Here is a 13,516-nt window from a genome sequence, read left to right on the forward strand (position 1 = left end):
CACCCCCCAGTAAGGAGTTTTATTATGCTACAATAAAATATGAAATTAAAAAATTCCTTTTACTTATTGGATGATTAAAAACACAATGTAGGCGGAGATAGATAATTATCCCTTTGCAGCCTAAATGAGCGTTCAAAGAAATGAAACTGTTATACATTTTTGCAGTCCATGAAAAAGTGGCTTTAATATAAAATATTTTCCTCTTTCCAAATTGAAAGATTAAAGACAAACATTGGAGGAACTAGACAACAATGGACTCAGGGGAAAAACTTGCAACTGGAATTCCCCTACCTTTCCCCCAGTATCTTACAAAACACTGTAGAAAAGATATATACAATCAGTGGCAAACTATGACATCTAAATACCTTATATGATTTCTCCAAAAAATATACATTATATAAAATTATAGCTGAGATATGCACCTTCAGTTCAAGGGGAAACTGTCCAGAATATGATACTGGTCCTCATAGATAAACCTAATCCCTGCATCTACGAGTGAACCAATCAAAATCACAAATTTTTCCAATAGATCCACTTCCCCACCTCAAGTAAAGCAGATAGGACAATTACAAGTAGTACATTCATTTAAATACCTGGGAGTTGTTATCAACAAGCAACATACCAAATTTAAGGAAGACAACTTGACCCCGATAGTCCACAACCTATCCAACAAAATAGATACATGGACACAGCTACCCCTCACCCTGCCGGGCAGAATCAACCTACAATTAATGGTATTTCTCCCCAAATTTTTATACATTTTTCACAACTCTCCTATACCAACCCGTGCCAAATGGTTTAAACGTATTGACTCCCTGATCCTAGGTTTCCAATGGGCAGGAGAACACCCTTGCATAAGCCTAAAAACCCTGCAAGCCCCTGTCACCCAGGGAGGCCTGGCCCTACCCAACATGAGATTATATTACCTCGCCAGCCAATTAATCTATGCACGCTGGTGGTTAACTCCACATCGGGACAGCACATCCACACTACTCGAAGCCAATATATTGGGTTCACTCAAAGCTCTAGCAAACTTACCATACAGAGGGAACTCGCAACACTACACAACCACTACCCCTATGTGCACAGTCATAACCGCTTTTCAAAAGGCCCGCAACAAGTATGGTCACGTTGGACACCATTATGGGGCAACTGTTCCTTACCTGACTTTACTTCCCTACCCAACATTGCCCAATGGGCTTCCTATGGGGTTAAACAACTGCAAGATATACTAGTAAATGGGAACCTCAAACAATACCAAGAACTCAAAGAAAGCCACCAAATCCCGCAAACAATGCACTTCAATTACCTTCAACTCAGACATGCTTTCCACTCCCAATTTCCCACCAAACCAGTGGAAATGAAAGACACCCCCCTAGAAAAATACGTACGCAGGGAAAACCTCATATATGCATGTGTTCTGGAGCTGTCCAACTGTGGAGAGAAATCATTAACTATATCTTTGACGCCCTAGGCTTTCCCTGGATTCTGTCACCAATTGTTTGTCTACTGGGAGTGGCAGAGGACGTAGGTCTTACACACCACTCCAGACTTTGCTACCTCCAGCTTCTCTACTATGCCAAAAAAGCCATTCTTTTACAGTGAAAATCCTTGCCCCCCCCCAACCCTACCGTTCTGGAGAACTCTAATCAACAACACCGTTACCAATCAGAAGCTGACCTACCACGCACGGGGTTGTCCTAAAACATTTCATGCAATATGGGGCCCCTGGTTGATCTTCCATGAAACCCTAGAAAACTCCATGGACTGCATACCACAACAATGAAGACAAACTGGTTCCAATCTCTTTCCTTTTTCCTTACTCTTTCACCCTGCTTCCCCTCTGATTTATTTTCTTTTTTTGTACTTTTATGTTAAATTGAAAAATGCAAAAATAAAAACTTTAAAAAAAAAAAGGTACCTGCATCCAAATGTGCTCTGTGCACTTTCATATAGTTACGCTCAGTCCTTCCTGCCTTCTGTTTAGAATTGAGTGCTGCTGAGCCTTTTGGTGCAAGGCGCTGTGCAAATCCTGGAGCTACCTTCCCATCCTGACCAGCTCCAGGTTTCCCTTCGCAGCCTGCACACAATAATGTATGAATTCTGTTAAAAACCCAGTGCATTGTGGTGATAGCATCCAAACTTGCACTTTGCTCACTGAATCAAATTACGTGTTTGCCCCCCTACTGTGTAGTTTTTTCATCAAGTGCAGTGCACTGGAATTGGTAAATGAGCCCTGATATCTGTGGCCTTATATACCTGTAGATACAGATGGGCTGTTAACGGGTAATGCCTGGGGGTAGTGTTGGGGGCATACTTTTGGCCAATACCACAAATTATATAGATTCTTGGAGCTACTACTCCCATGATGTGGCTTATAGGTACTTTAGAATATTTTTTTTTACCAACACAAATGCTCTAAAAACCTTGGCAACAATAATATATTTTTGGTACGTTTTTTAGTCATCATAATGTGCAAGAAGAAAGAGGAGCAAGATATATATGTTGCTGAGGTTTTTCTTATCTGGACACACACAGGAATTTCCTCTGTTTAAATGTAATCATTTAATTTTTGGTAACTGGGGCATCAGAAGATTGACTTGTCTAAGACCGCATTGAATTGGTTAAGACCTATGGTCTTTTGCTTTATAGTCGAGTGCATTTGCTGCAAAGCTATTTTACAGCTAGTTCTTCACTAAGTCCTGTTAAAACATGTCCTGGAAAGGAGAAATCCAATTTACATTTGCATGAATCTTGATTAGTTGGAGTGTATTAATGCCATGTAGTTTCCCTTATTCCGTAGACTCTTTTCTTGTCCTGTATTGAAATGCATGGCACAGAATCTCTAAGCAAATAAGATTACTGGTGGCTCAAGTATATAAAACAAAAGCATGAGACAGTAATGGAAGAATAGGATATATGCAAATCCTGGATATTTTTTCTTTCTTTGATTATATATTATTATCATCTGAGGGGAGAGATTTGAGCTTCAGAAGGACACTGTATTCTCACACAGAGAGGTCCTTGCTTCTGATGGTGGCAGTACATAGCAATTGTTCTGCACCTTCCTTATTGTTGCATAGAAACCCACTTCTCTGGGTGCTCAGTGCAGTGTGCAGGACGGATTAACTCTGATTGTTGGATTTAACATTTTCCTCCATTATGGGGTGTATAGAGCAGTGCCCTGCAAACCCACCAGCTGCAGATTTTCTGTGGCAGCCACTTACTGCTGATCCCTGCTGGGGACAGTGAGTGCTGCTTTCTCCCTATGAATTACACGGGCAAATCATGCATGTGAAATTTAGCTTCAAGGCAAAGTGGTAAAATAAAGATTTAAATGGTTTACCATATGGTGTGCATATTCCCAAGATTATAGTTGATTTCTGTGTTTAAAGGGGAAAAAAATAAACATTTTGTATTTAAAATTTAGATGCTAGTTATTTTTACCATAAGCAGTAAATTTGCCCATAAATTGATATTCTATTTTTTTTTAAGTGTAAGGGCATAGTGCATGCTTATTTTATGTATGTGTAGGGAACTTGCATGTGGATAAACAACAGGTAGTATTATTTAAACAAGCAAGAGTAGGACATTATCATAACATGTGTACAAGTAAGGAGTTATTATCCCTGTTTATCCTTTAAATAATGTATCATATTTTATACACAATGTCTAATTTACAATCAGACATTTTGAAGAGCTGCCGCATTATATTAAAAGTGGAATCAATAGGGAAATAGTTTCACTTGTTGTGTGCTGAAAGTTTGCAAGTCCTGCTTGCCATCTTGTTGGCAGAGCTGCTGCTTTATGGAACAGACAGCGGGTCACTAGTTTCTCTCGCCTTGATATATCCCCATGTACATGCAGCAGATATTGGGGGTCATTTAATTCTATACATTTAATGTGTATGCAAGCTGCTTCCCTATGCACAGTGCACCCAGGTAACTAATGTTCGAGAAGTGAATAAACACTCCTAAGCCCAGCGCTTCTTGATGAAGAGTCCGTGTATGAAAATCTTCAATGTAGTAGAAACTTGCTGCTTCCTCCTGGTATCAGCTCCCCTTTAGATGAGCCTCAAAGTATATATGCAGTGGTATTGATGGAAGCGCATAAAAGTGAAAACAAAAAATAAGAAATATGGTGCAGATCAAATGGAACAAAAAATATGAGTTAATAAATTAGGACGTGAGTGCTTAGTCAAAACACCAATATTAGGTAATGTGACCCCAACTCTATATATATTATAGAGATGTTATATCTGCTCACCAGAACATCATAAAAAGGAGCATGTAGATCAATCCCAGCCGGGCATTAATTGAAGAGGGATCCAATATCACAATGTACATAGGATAGAAGATAAGGCAGAAATAGTGTAAAATAGTTTAATGTAGAATAAAATCCTGCGCAATACAGGCTACTTACAATGTAGTAGTAGAGTAAAAACAATGAACATGAAGAGAGTCAGTGGTAGCTCAACGCGTTTCGCGTGCTCTCTGCACGCTTCCTCAGGAGCAAAAAGTATTCTGAGAATACTGCCTTATCTTCTATCCTATGTACATTGTGATATTGGATCCCTCTTCAATTAATGCCCGGCTGGGATTGATCTACATGCTCCTTTTTATGATGTTCTGGTGAGCAGATATAACATCTCTATAATATATATAGAGTTGGGGTCACATTACCTAATATTGGTGTTTTGACTAAGCACTCACGTCCTAATTTATTAACTCATATTTTTTGTTCCATTTGATCTGCACCATATTTCTTATTTTTTGTTTTCACTTTTATGCGCTTCCATCAATACCACTGCATATACACCCAGGTAACTAAGCTTGGGCACCTGTAGGAGTACCCCAAGTACCTAACATTTGCACATGCTATTTGTTTCCATAACATTCAGCTCACAGCAAGGGTGATTTAAATATTAAAAATCTCTGTTACCAAACATAGCCTGTAGAGTCACTATTAGGGTGCATTTTCTTTCTGTATGCTGTATTAAGCATTGATGGAAATTATCCATGAACATAGTGTGGCTTCTTTACTAATGCTAGGCAAAATTCCCTAAGTGCTGTAACCCATAGCAACCAGTCAGCTGCTCGGATCAGTCAGTTGCAGGTAAAATACTGAAACCAAATAACTGGTTGCTTAAAGGAGAATGCAAGTCAAAATGTAAAAAGCATACTGCCCAATAGTCCTCCTATTGTTTAGTAACAACACCGCACTTTTGGCTCACCTAATCAAATATTTACTCAGTCACACTTACTTCACATTTTCTAGAACAGGCAGCCATCTCTAAAAAGGTATTCTCCCTTCCTTTCCCTCCTTGCTTCATACTGCACATGTGTTTCCTTCCCTCCCCCCCTCCCCTCTGTCAGATCCGCTTCTGATTGGCTGGTGTGCATGTGTAGCTCAGAACAGGAGACAGGATCAAGTTACACACATGCTCAGAGAATAGGAAGGCTGCCGCTGGCAGCCTACAGGAAGGACAGAGAGATTTCAGTGATGTCACTGTAGTCTTCACACTGCTGAAGGCTGCCAGCACCATATCTCAGAGAAGCAAGCAGGGATCTGGGAATTTAGATATGCAGTAAGTACTTAAAAAGAATGCCTTTAGACTTACTTTTAATTTATATTAACCTTTTATTGTCCTTTAAGGGTTACTCTACTGAAGCAGTTTTGACAAGTTTTAGTAAATGAGCCCAACTGGCTCATTTTTATTCTCTTGCATACAATGTATCTTGTTCCAATTTGCATTTGCAAACAAATATTTCCAATGATTTTGTTGTGCTATTTTTATAGAAATTAATGTTATATCATTTGAAATATTTTTAAAATTGTCTCTCAAGACAACTGCATTTTCTGTCTCTCTCTTATGCCTTGCCTTAGAACAGGCTGAACTGTTTGTCAGCCAAGCCTGTATATACTACATAAGGTGCCATTAATAGTGTAATGCTTGCCTGTATACCTTTTCTAGCACTGCTTCTGCCGTAATGTGTGTATATTCAGGGTTAAATTCTCATTGTGATGCTCTCCTCGCGAGCAATATGATCAAGGCTTATGATATGTAATTTCTTCCCTGAAATAGCAATATGTAGAGTTATCAGTTAATAGAGAGGCAGGATACGCAGCAGTCTGGAGAATCCCTTTGCATTTGCCTGATGAAGATAATACTGTGAAAGATGTTATCATTAACCACATTAAAATGGGTATTTGCATGTTGTAATGATAGCTTTTTTTACCTTAGTCCTTTAAAGTGCATATTTTATGATAACCTGCCTTGTTTGCTTATTTTGTGGGCCGTAATCTTGATGAACTAACTCCGAATGAAAGTCATTTTAGAATTATGTTGCTGCATTTTATGAATGGTTTCTCTAAAACGAACTCCTGAGTGGCTGTTTTGTGTTGTCTGGCTGCAGGCATAGAGACTGGAAGCCATTCAGGCACAGCTTAGTGGTTTGTCTTTCCTTCCCTCTGTTAACCTTTAAAATATTCTGAATAAGTAAACACGGTTCATTGGTATAACCTATTGAATCACAACCATCGATAAAGAACCCTCATGTGCTTAGTATGAAAACCTCTGTTATCCTTCAGATCATATACAGCTTTGGGATCCATTATCTGGAAACCCCTTATTCAGGAAGCTTCAAATTTCGGGAAGGCCATCTACCATAGCCTCCATTTTAATCAAATAATTCAACTTTCAAACATGTTTTTCCTTTTTCTCTGTTATAATAAAACAGTACCTTGTACTTGACCCCAACTTAGATGTACTTTTTTAGCTGTAATATTGGCATGTAGGTGCCATGTCAGTGCATTGTGTCTGAGCTTTCAGAAGGAGCCAGCGCTACACATTAGAACTGCTTTCAGATAACCTATTGCTTCTCCTACTCCCATGTAACTGGAGGAGTCCCAAGCCGGGCTTGGATTTCTTACTATTGAGCGCTATTCTGATATCTACTGGGAGCTGCTATCTTGCTACATTCCCATTGTTCTGCTGATCAGCTGATGGGGGGGGGGGTGATATCACTCCAACTTGCAGCACTGCAGTAAAGTGTGACTGAAGTTTATCAGAGTACACGTCACGTGGCTGGGACACCCAGGGAAATTAAGAATATGGCTAGCCCCATGTAAAAATTTAAAATTGAATATAAAAAAATCTATTTGTGTTTTTTAAAAACTGATTTTAATGCAGGATTCTGCTGGAGAAGTTCTATTAACTGATGCATTTGGTTTTTTTTTTGTTTTTTTAAAACAGTATTCCTTTAAATGGTATTTTAGTTTACTTATGGTAGGGAGATCCAGATTATGGAAAGACCCCCTATCGGGAAAATCACAGGCCCCGAGCGTTCTGGATAACACGTCCCACACCCTGTATATCTATACATACTTATTAATGTAAAGCTGCATTTGCCATGTTCAGTATTAAAATTAGATATTGTAGACAGTAATAAAGTTTATCTTACCCCGCTTTACACAGGACAGGAGGATGTTGGGTGGATGCTGGGGGGAGCTGAAGGATGTTGGGGAGGATGCTGGGGGGAGCTGGAGGATGTTGGGTGGATGCTGTGGGGAGCTGGAGGATGTTGGGTGGATGCTGTGGGGAACTGTAGGATATTGGGGAGGATGCTGCAGTGGGGATTGGCCCATAGTATGGGGATACTGGGGGAGGACCAGCAATGTTTTAGAGGGCCCTGGGCTGGCTTGGCTAGCAATGTTTTAGGGGGTCCCTGCTCTGGCACCAATGCAAAACATAACACCTGGCTACCAATGTAAAACATAACACCTGGCTACCAATGTTTTAGGGGGGCCCTGGCTACCAATTTACAGGTGCCACAGTGCATAATGAAATTCTTAGGTCCACAATATGTCATAAAATGATTGGGGCTACTGTGTCTTTCTTCTGGTGCGCTTTTGTGTATTTTATACTTTTCCGGTGTGGTTTTGTAAAATGGGCCTGTTTGGGGGGGGGGAAGTGGCCACAAAGTGGGCGTGGCCTAAAAATGTTGCCGCGCTACGCACTGCAGATATTTTTGTCCCTCTTTCTGCTTTTCAAATGTTGGGAGGTATGTTAAAAGTGATCCTGTCCTGCTTCACCAGTCAGACTGGCTCAGGTGTACATGTGAGCATGAATGTATTGCTTTTGCTTTTCAGGCATACACAGGTTCCCCAGCCACTGGTTAAATAACATCCTTTTCCCTTTATGTATTCACCATTTTACTTTCAACATTATTTCCAACTATTTTTTTTCTTTATTATTGAATATGATTGTCTGGAACCATATTGCAAATCAGTAATATTTTCTTACACGTTGTTCCGATATCAGATGGCTGACAATTTATTGTAACACAAGTGCCTCCTCTTGTATATCGGCCTTACAAAAGAATTCATTTTCAAATAAAATTTTACACTTCAAATCTGCCTTCATACAAAAAAAATAGGGGAGTTTGTTTTAATTTGAACAATTAGGTACAATATAAGAGGTGGTGTTTGTGCAGCTGGGGATCATTCATGACACTGTCTGAATTAGACAGCACTTAGTGTCTCTGGCTCAGCCCCTGGCTTACATTAATACCTATCCCAAGCATACAGATCTCCCCATTCATCTCAAAACTGAGGTATATGTGATACTAATTAGAATGTTGTTGCTGGGTCACTTCTATTGTTTTTCAAGTATGGTGAAGTCCAACCAGATATAAATTCTAAACTATACCCACATAGCTTGTCTGATTGAATCCTTCATGTGGCTCTGCTGTTTCATACATTCTGATATAACAGTCAATTGTGTTTTGTGTTTTTAAGGGCCTGTCTGAGAAGATGCAGTTTATAGAAATACCTAATTTCACAGGGATACGGTATCCAGAAACACAAACTATTTACATAATTGTGTAGTGTATTTGATGGGGGCCTTCATCTCCGCTCCCATGTATTAGTGAAATGCATCTTTAATTAAAAGGATGCTTTTATTTTAACACTTCTGGCAGAGCTAAACTGTATCCACTGACTTAATCTGACCTTGAATTTCTGCTTCTGCTATAAAATAAGCAATTAACTGAGCATAAAATGCCTTTGTCAGGGCAATTGACAGTCGCAATCTCCTTACCAGACTTACAATCTTTATTACAGCATCCACAATCAAGGTTATGGCAAACCTTTGCTTTCACATTGATGTTATAAAGTGCATGTTGCATATGTGCTTCCTTTAATGGCTAGATATATCATGTTGCTGGGTGCTGATTATTGGGATACTAAAATATCCCAATATATAGCTTCATGGTTTTTAGTATTAAAGGAATACTGCCATGGGAAAACATGATTTTTTTTTTTTCAAAACATATCAGTTAATAGAGCTTCTCCAGCAGAATCCTGCATTGAAATCCATTTTTAAAAACACAAAGTTTTTTTCATATTTAATTTTGTAATTTCACATGGGGCTTGCCATGTTCTTCATTTCCCAGGGTGCCACAGCCATGTGACCTGTGCTCTGATAAACATCATTCACATTTTACTGCTGAGCTGCAAGTTGGAGTGATATCACCCCCTCCCAGCAGCCGATCAGCAGAACAATGGGAAGGATAGCACAGTAGCAGCTCCCAGTAGATATCAGAATAGCACTCAATAGTAAGAAATCCAAGTCCGGCTTGGGACTCCTCCAGTTACATGGGAGTAGGAAAAACAATAGGTTATCTGAAAGCAGTTCTAATGGGTAGCGCTGGCTCTTTCTGAAAGCTCAGAATCATTCACAATGCACTGAGATGGCTGCCTACACACCAATATTACAGCTACAAACATACATTTGTTGGTTCAAGAATAACATTTTAAATGATAGAATGAATTATTTGCTATGTAAACAGTAAAAAATTTAGAAATATAAAGTATACCATAAGAATCATGACAGTATCCCTTTAAGGTATTTTTAGTCAAAGACTACAAAAGTCATGGTTCATATGCATTCCATGGTTGTCCTTAATTTGTGCTTTTGTGGTTTTATATTTTAAAATCAGAAATAATGGCTTCCCTTTTTGTTTTTTAAGTATAAGGAAAAAAACCTGTTTATCAGCTATATCAGTGCTGTCCAACTGGCGGCCCGCGGGCCAGTTGTGTAAGCTTTAAATGGTATCAGTACTGAGATTAACTGGCCCCCTGCATGGTTCTCACCTCAGATTCAGGCTGTAATCAGGCTGTATTGTTTAAATATGTAATCCCCTGTGTTGTTCACCCCTTTTAATCTCTGCATTGTTCACCCCCTGCAGTGTTCACACCTCAGGCTCAGGCTGTAATCAACCCCATTGTTCCCCTGTTCACACCTCAGGAGCAGTAGAAACCCACAAATAATCCCTGCACACTACAAAAAGAACATATACTGAGGTGGTACTGCAATTAAAACGTTTTTTAATATATAGTTATTGTGCAGACTGTAGGAGCAGTGCCAGCATTGTGTCACTGTAGGCTGACTGTGTGTGCCATACACACAGGCAGCATAGGGCAAGCAGAGTATGGCACACACAGGCAGGGTAGGGCAGGCAGAGTATGGCACACACAGGCCAAGTTTGGCACAAACCAGCCAAGAATGGCACACACAGTGAAAGTATGGCACACGCAGGCAGGGTAGGGAAGGCAGAGTATGGCACACACAGGCAGAGTAGGGCAGGCAGAGTAGGGCACACAGAGGCCAAGTTTGGCACAAACCAGCCAAGAATGGCACACACAGTGAAAGTATGGCACGCAGGCAGGGTAGGGCAGGCAGAGTATGGCACACACACACAGGCAGGGTAGGGAAGGCAGAGTATGGCACACACAAAGGCAGGGTAGGGCAGGCAGAGTATGGCACACAGGCAGGGTAGGGCAGGCAGAGTATGGCAGGTTTTTGCTGTACTACAACCATTAATATGGGTATGGTCATGTGATAACATGGGTGTGGTTTCAAGTGGGTGCGGTTTCAAAAAGGGGAGTGGTCAAAACTGGCTTCCATTATCGGCCCTCCACCACGTAGGTCGGAAAAATTCCGGCCCTCGGTACAACAGAAGTTGGACAGCACTGAGCTATATGGAAGGAGAAAGACAATGTCGGTGATCCCCTAAACTTCCCCCTAATCTTGCTATACCCCCTTCTGAAACTCCATTAATGAGGGGTTAGTTTAGAGAGTAGATGTGCATTCATAAAGAAAGTTTTAAAGTTCTGTTAGATTGAATATTTAGGTAAGAAGCCAGGGTGGGAAGATGGTTTGGTGATGCATACCTGGGGGAAGGAGAAATAGGTTGTTACAGGGGTTTGAATCCAGGGGAGAAGGGGGGTGGGGGGTAGGGAGGCGTACTGATAATGGTAGCTTGCAAACATATGGCATACATGGTAAGAGGTTTATATCAGAGATGGAGGGTGGTGAGGAAAGCATACATTGTATGAAAGGCACAGCTGGAAAAGAAAGATAAAAGCAGCAAGCTCAGAAAGAGGTATGTCAGGAAAAGAGGAAAAGGTACATAACTGAATATAGCATCTATGCTGGGTGTAATCTAGCATCAGTACCACTGCAAAATCATTGGGAGATCGGCATAAACTGCTCGTGAAATTACACTGCATAGAATGTTCATGGGCTTTGCCTATTTTTCTACAATCTCCCTTTTAATTAAATTACGTAGCACAGAATGCTATGTATTATATTTATGAACTCAGCACTGCTTCTGGGGGAACCTTAGAGCGCTCCATTGCTTAAAACATAATGTATAAAATTGTGTCTGTAAACCTTTATCTAGCAACCTCTGCCCACTTCTGATTAGCCACCTAAAGGCGTTGTTCACCTTTGAATTAACTTTTAGTTTGATGTAGAGAGTAATATTCTGAGACAATTCACAATTTGTCTTTATTTTTTATTTGTAGTTTTTAATTATTTCAATTTGGTTCAGAAGCTCTTGAGTCTGGCATTACAGCAGCTATCTGGTTGCTAGGGTCCAAATTACCTTAGCAACCATGGAGTGGTTTGAATGAGATGAGGACCTGAATAGAAGCTGAAAAGAAAAATAAGTAATAAAAAGTAACAATAACAATAAAACTGTAGCCTTACAGAGCAATAGTTTTTTGGCTGCCATTTGAAAGCTGCAAAAAAGTTAGAAGGCGGTGGCAAATAATTCAAAAACTATTTAAAATAACATGACCATTTGAAAAGTTGCTTAAAATTAGCCATTCTATGGTAAACTAAAAGTTAACTTAAAGGTGAATCGCCCCTTAAATTGAATGAATAGGGCTTTTTCCCATGTATTTACTAAAATGCTTTACTGCCTCCCTGCTGCAGGCAAATTACAAAGATCTGAACGTGTAATGTGCATAAAGTGACAGTTTGTGTGACTCTACTCAATGTGAAATGTCATTGGATAAGGTAGAACATTGGACAGTGTGGATAAGAAATGGGTCTACTATTTTTACATTATGTAAGCCAAAATAGGGGACCCAGCCTGAAGGTGAATAAGGGTGAAATTGGTGGGTGATTATTTATTGAATATCTCCTGATCTAAGTAGTTATGACATTTTTTTCCTATACCTGATATGCACTAAGGCTTCACCAAATATTGAACTGCAGAGATAAATAATTTGATGACGTCAGCAATAGTGTGTTGTGGAGGTGTGACCCAGGCTGCTAATCACTGCCCTACGTTGGCCATTACAGAACAGACCATTGCTATTTACCCTTATATTAATAACATATTTATTTATTATTTATATATAAGAATTAAATACATTAAATAGAAAGCAATGATGCTGGTATATGGATGCAAAGCAGATGTTTCAAGCAAATGTTTGTGTTTTATCTTTGCCAGAACTGAACTTTATCAGTCGTTATTTGGAAAAACCAAGTGTCAAGATGAAGAAAAGCAAGTATAGCAGATGCTGAAGTTGGAAAGATAATCAGAACCCAGCCCTGTTGCTACAGATTGCTACACAGCTTTGGAGGAATTACACTACCAAACCATCGAACTGGATTCTTCCATGATCTTTACCTCTAAGTGATATCTGCCCATGCTGCATCATGCATATATACTTCCCGGGACTATTGCTGTTTATATGCTATTTTTGCAAGTCACTGTTTTATTCTTCTTTGAACCTCATTGGCAATAAATGCTGGTACCATTTTTGTTTGCTACATATCTACCTGTTCATATCCTCAGAGAATACCATAGTTGCAAGGCCATCACGTCTCTCTGGTAGCCTGTGACATTACAAATTCAAGTTTGGATATCAAACAGTTAAAGGTTTAGAAGGGATTATCTTCACTTGTGCAGCTCTTTAAAATGTCTTGCCCTTATTAAAAAAAATGTTCTTAATTCATAATTGTATCTTATGATACAACCAGTGCATCCCAGATTGTTCAGTCCTAAGGAAATTAATGTTCTTGGTGACATTATCATTGCAATCAGCAGAAATCCATTTGCCTAACAAACATTGTTATTTAATAACAATATAATACTGCAACATTTCCATTTCTAATAGTCTGTGATCACTTTGTTTTTATTACCATTACATTTTTTAG

The 13,516-nt window shown here is 39.5% G+C and overlaps 1 protein-coding gene across 1 annotated transcript in view; it reads left to right on the forward strand.

The window, feature by feature from the left end:
- aatf (apoptosis antagonizing transcription factor) overlaps nt 1–13,118 on the forward strand; it is an 89,671-nt gene extending 76,553 nt beyond the window's left edge. The window contains exon 12 of the mRNA NM_001016308.2: nt 12,807–13,118. Within this exon, the coding sequence (NP_001016308.1) occupies nt 12,807–12,870 (64 nt within the window). The 3' untranslated portion in view covers nt 12,871–13,118. The remainder of the gene's footprint in view (nt 1–12,806) is intronic.
- Nucleotides 13,119–13,516: the final 398 nt, after the last annotated feature.

Source organism: Xenopus tropicalis, chromosome 2, assembly GCF_000004195.4.
Source record: "Xenopus tropicalis strain Nigerian chromosome 2, UCB_Xtro_10.0, whole genome shotgun sequence".
Lineage (NCBI taxonomy): Eukaryota > Metazoa > Chordata > Amphibia > Anura > Pipidae > Xenopus > Xenopus tropicalis.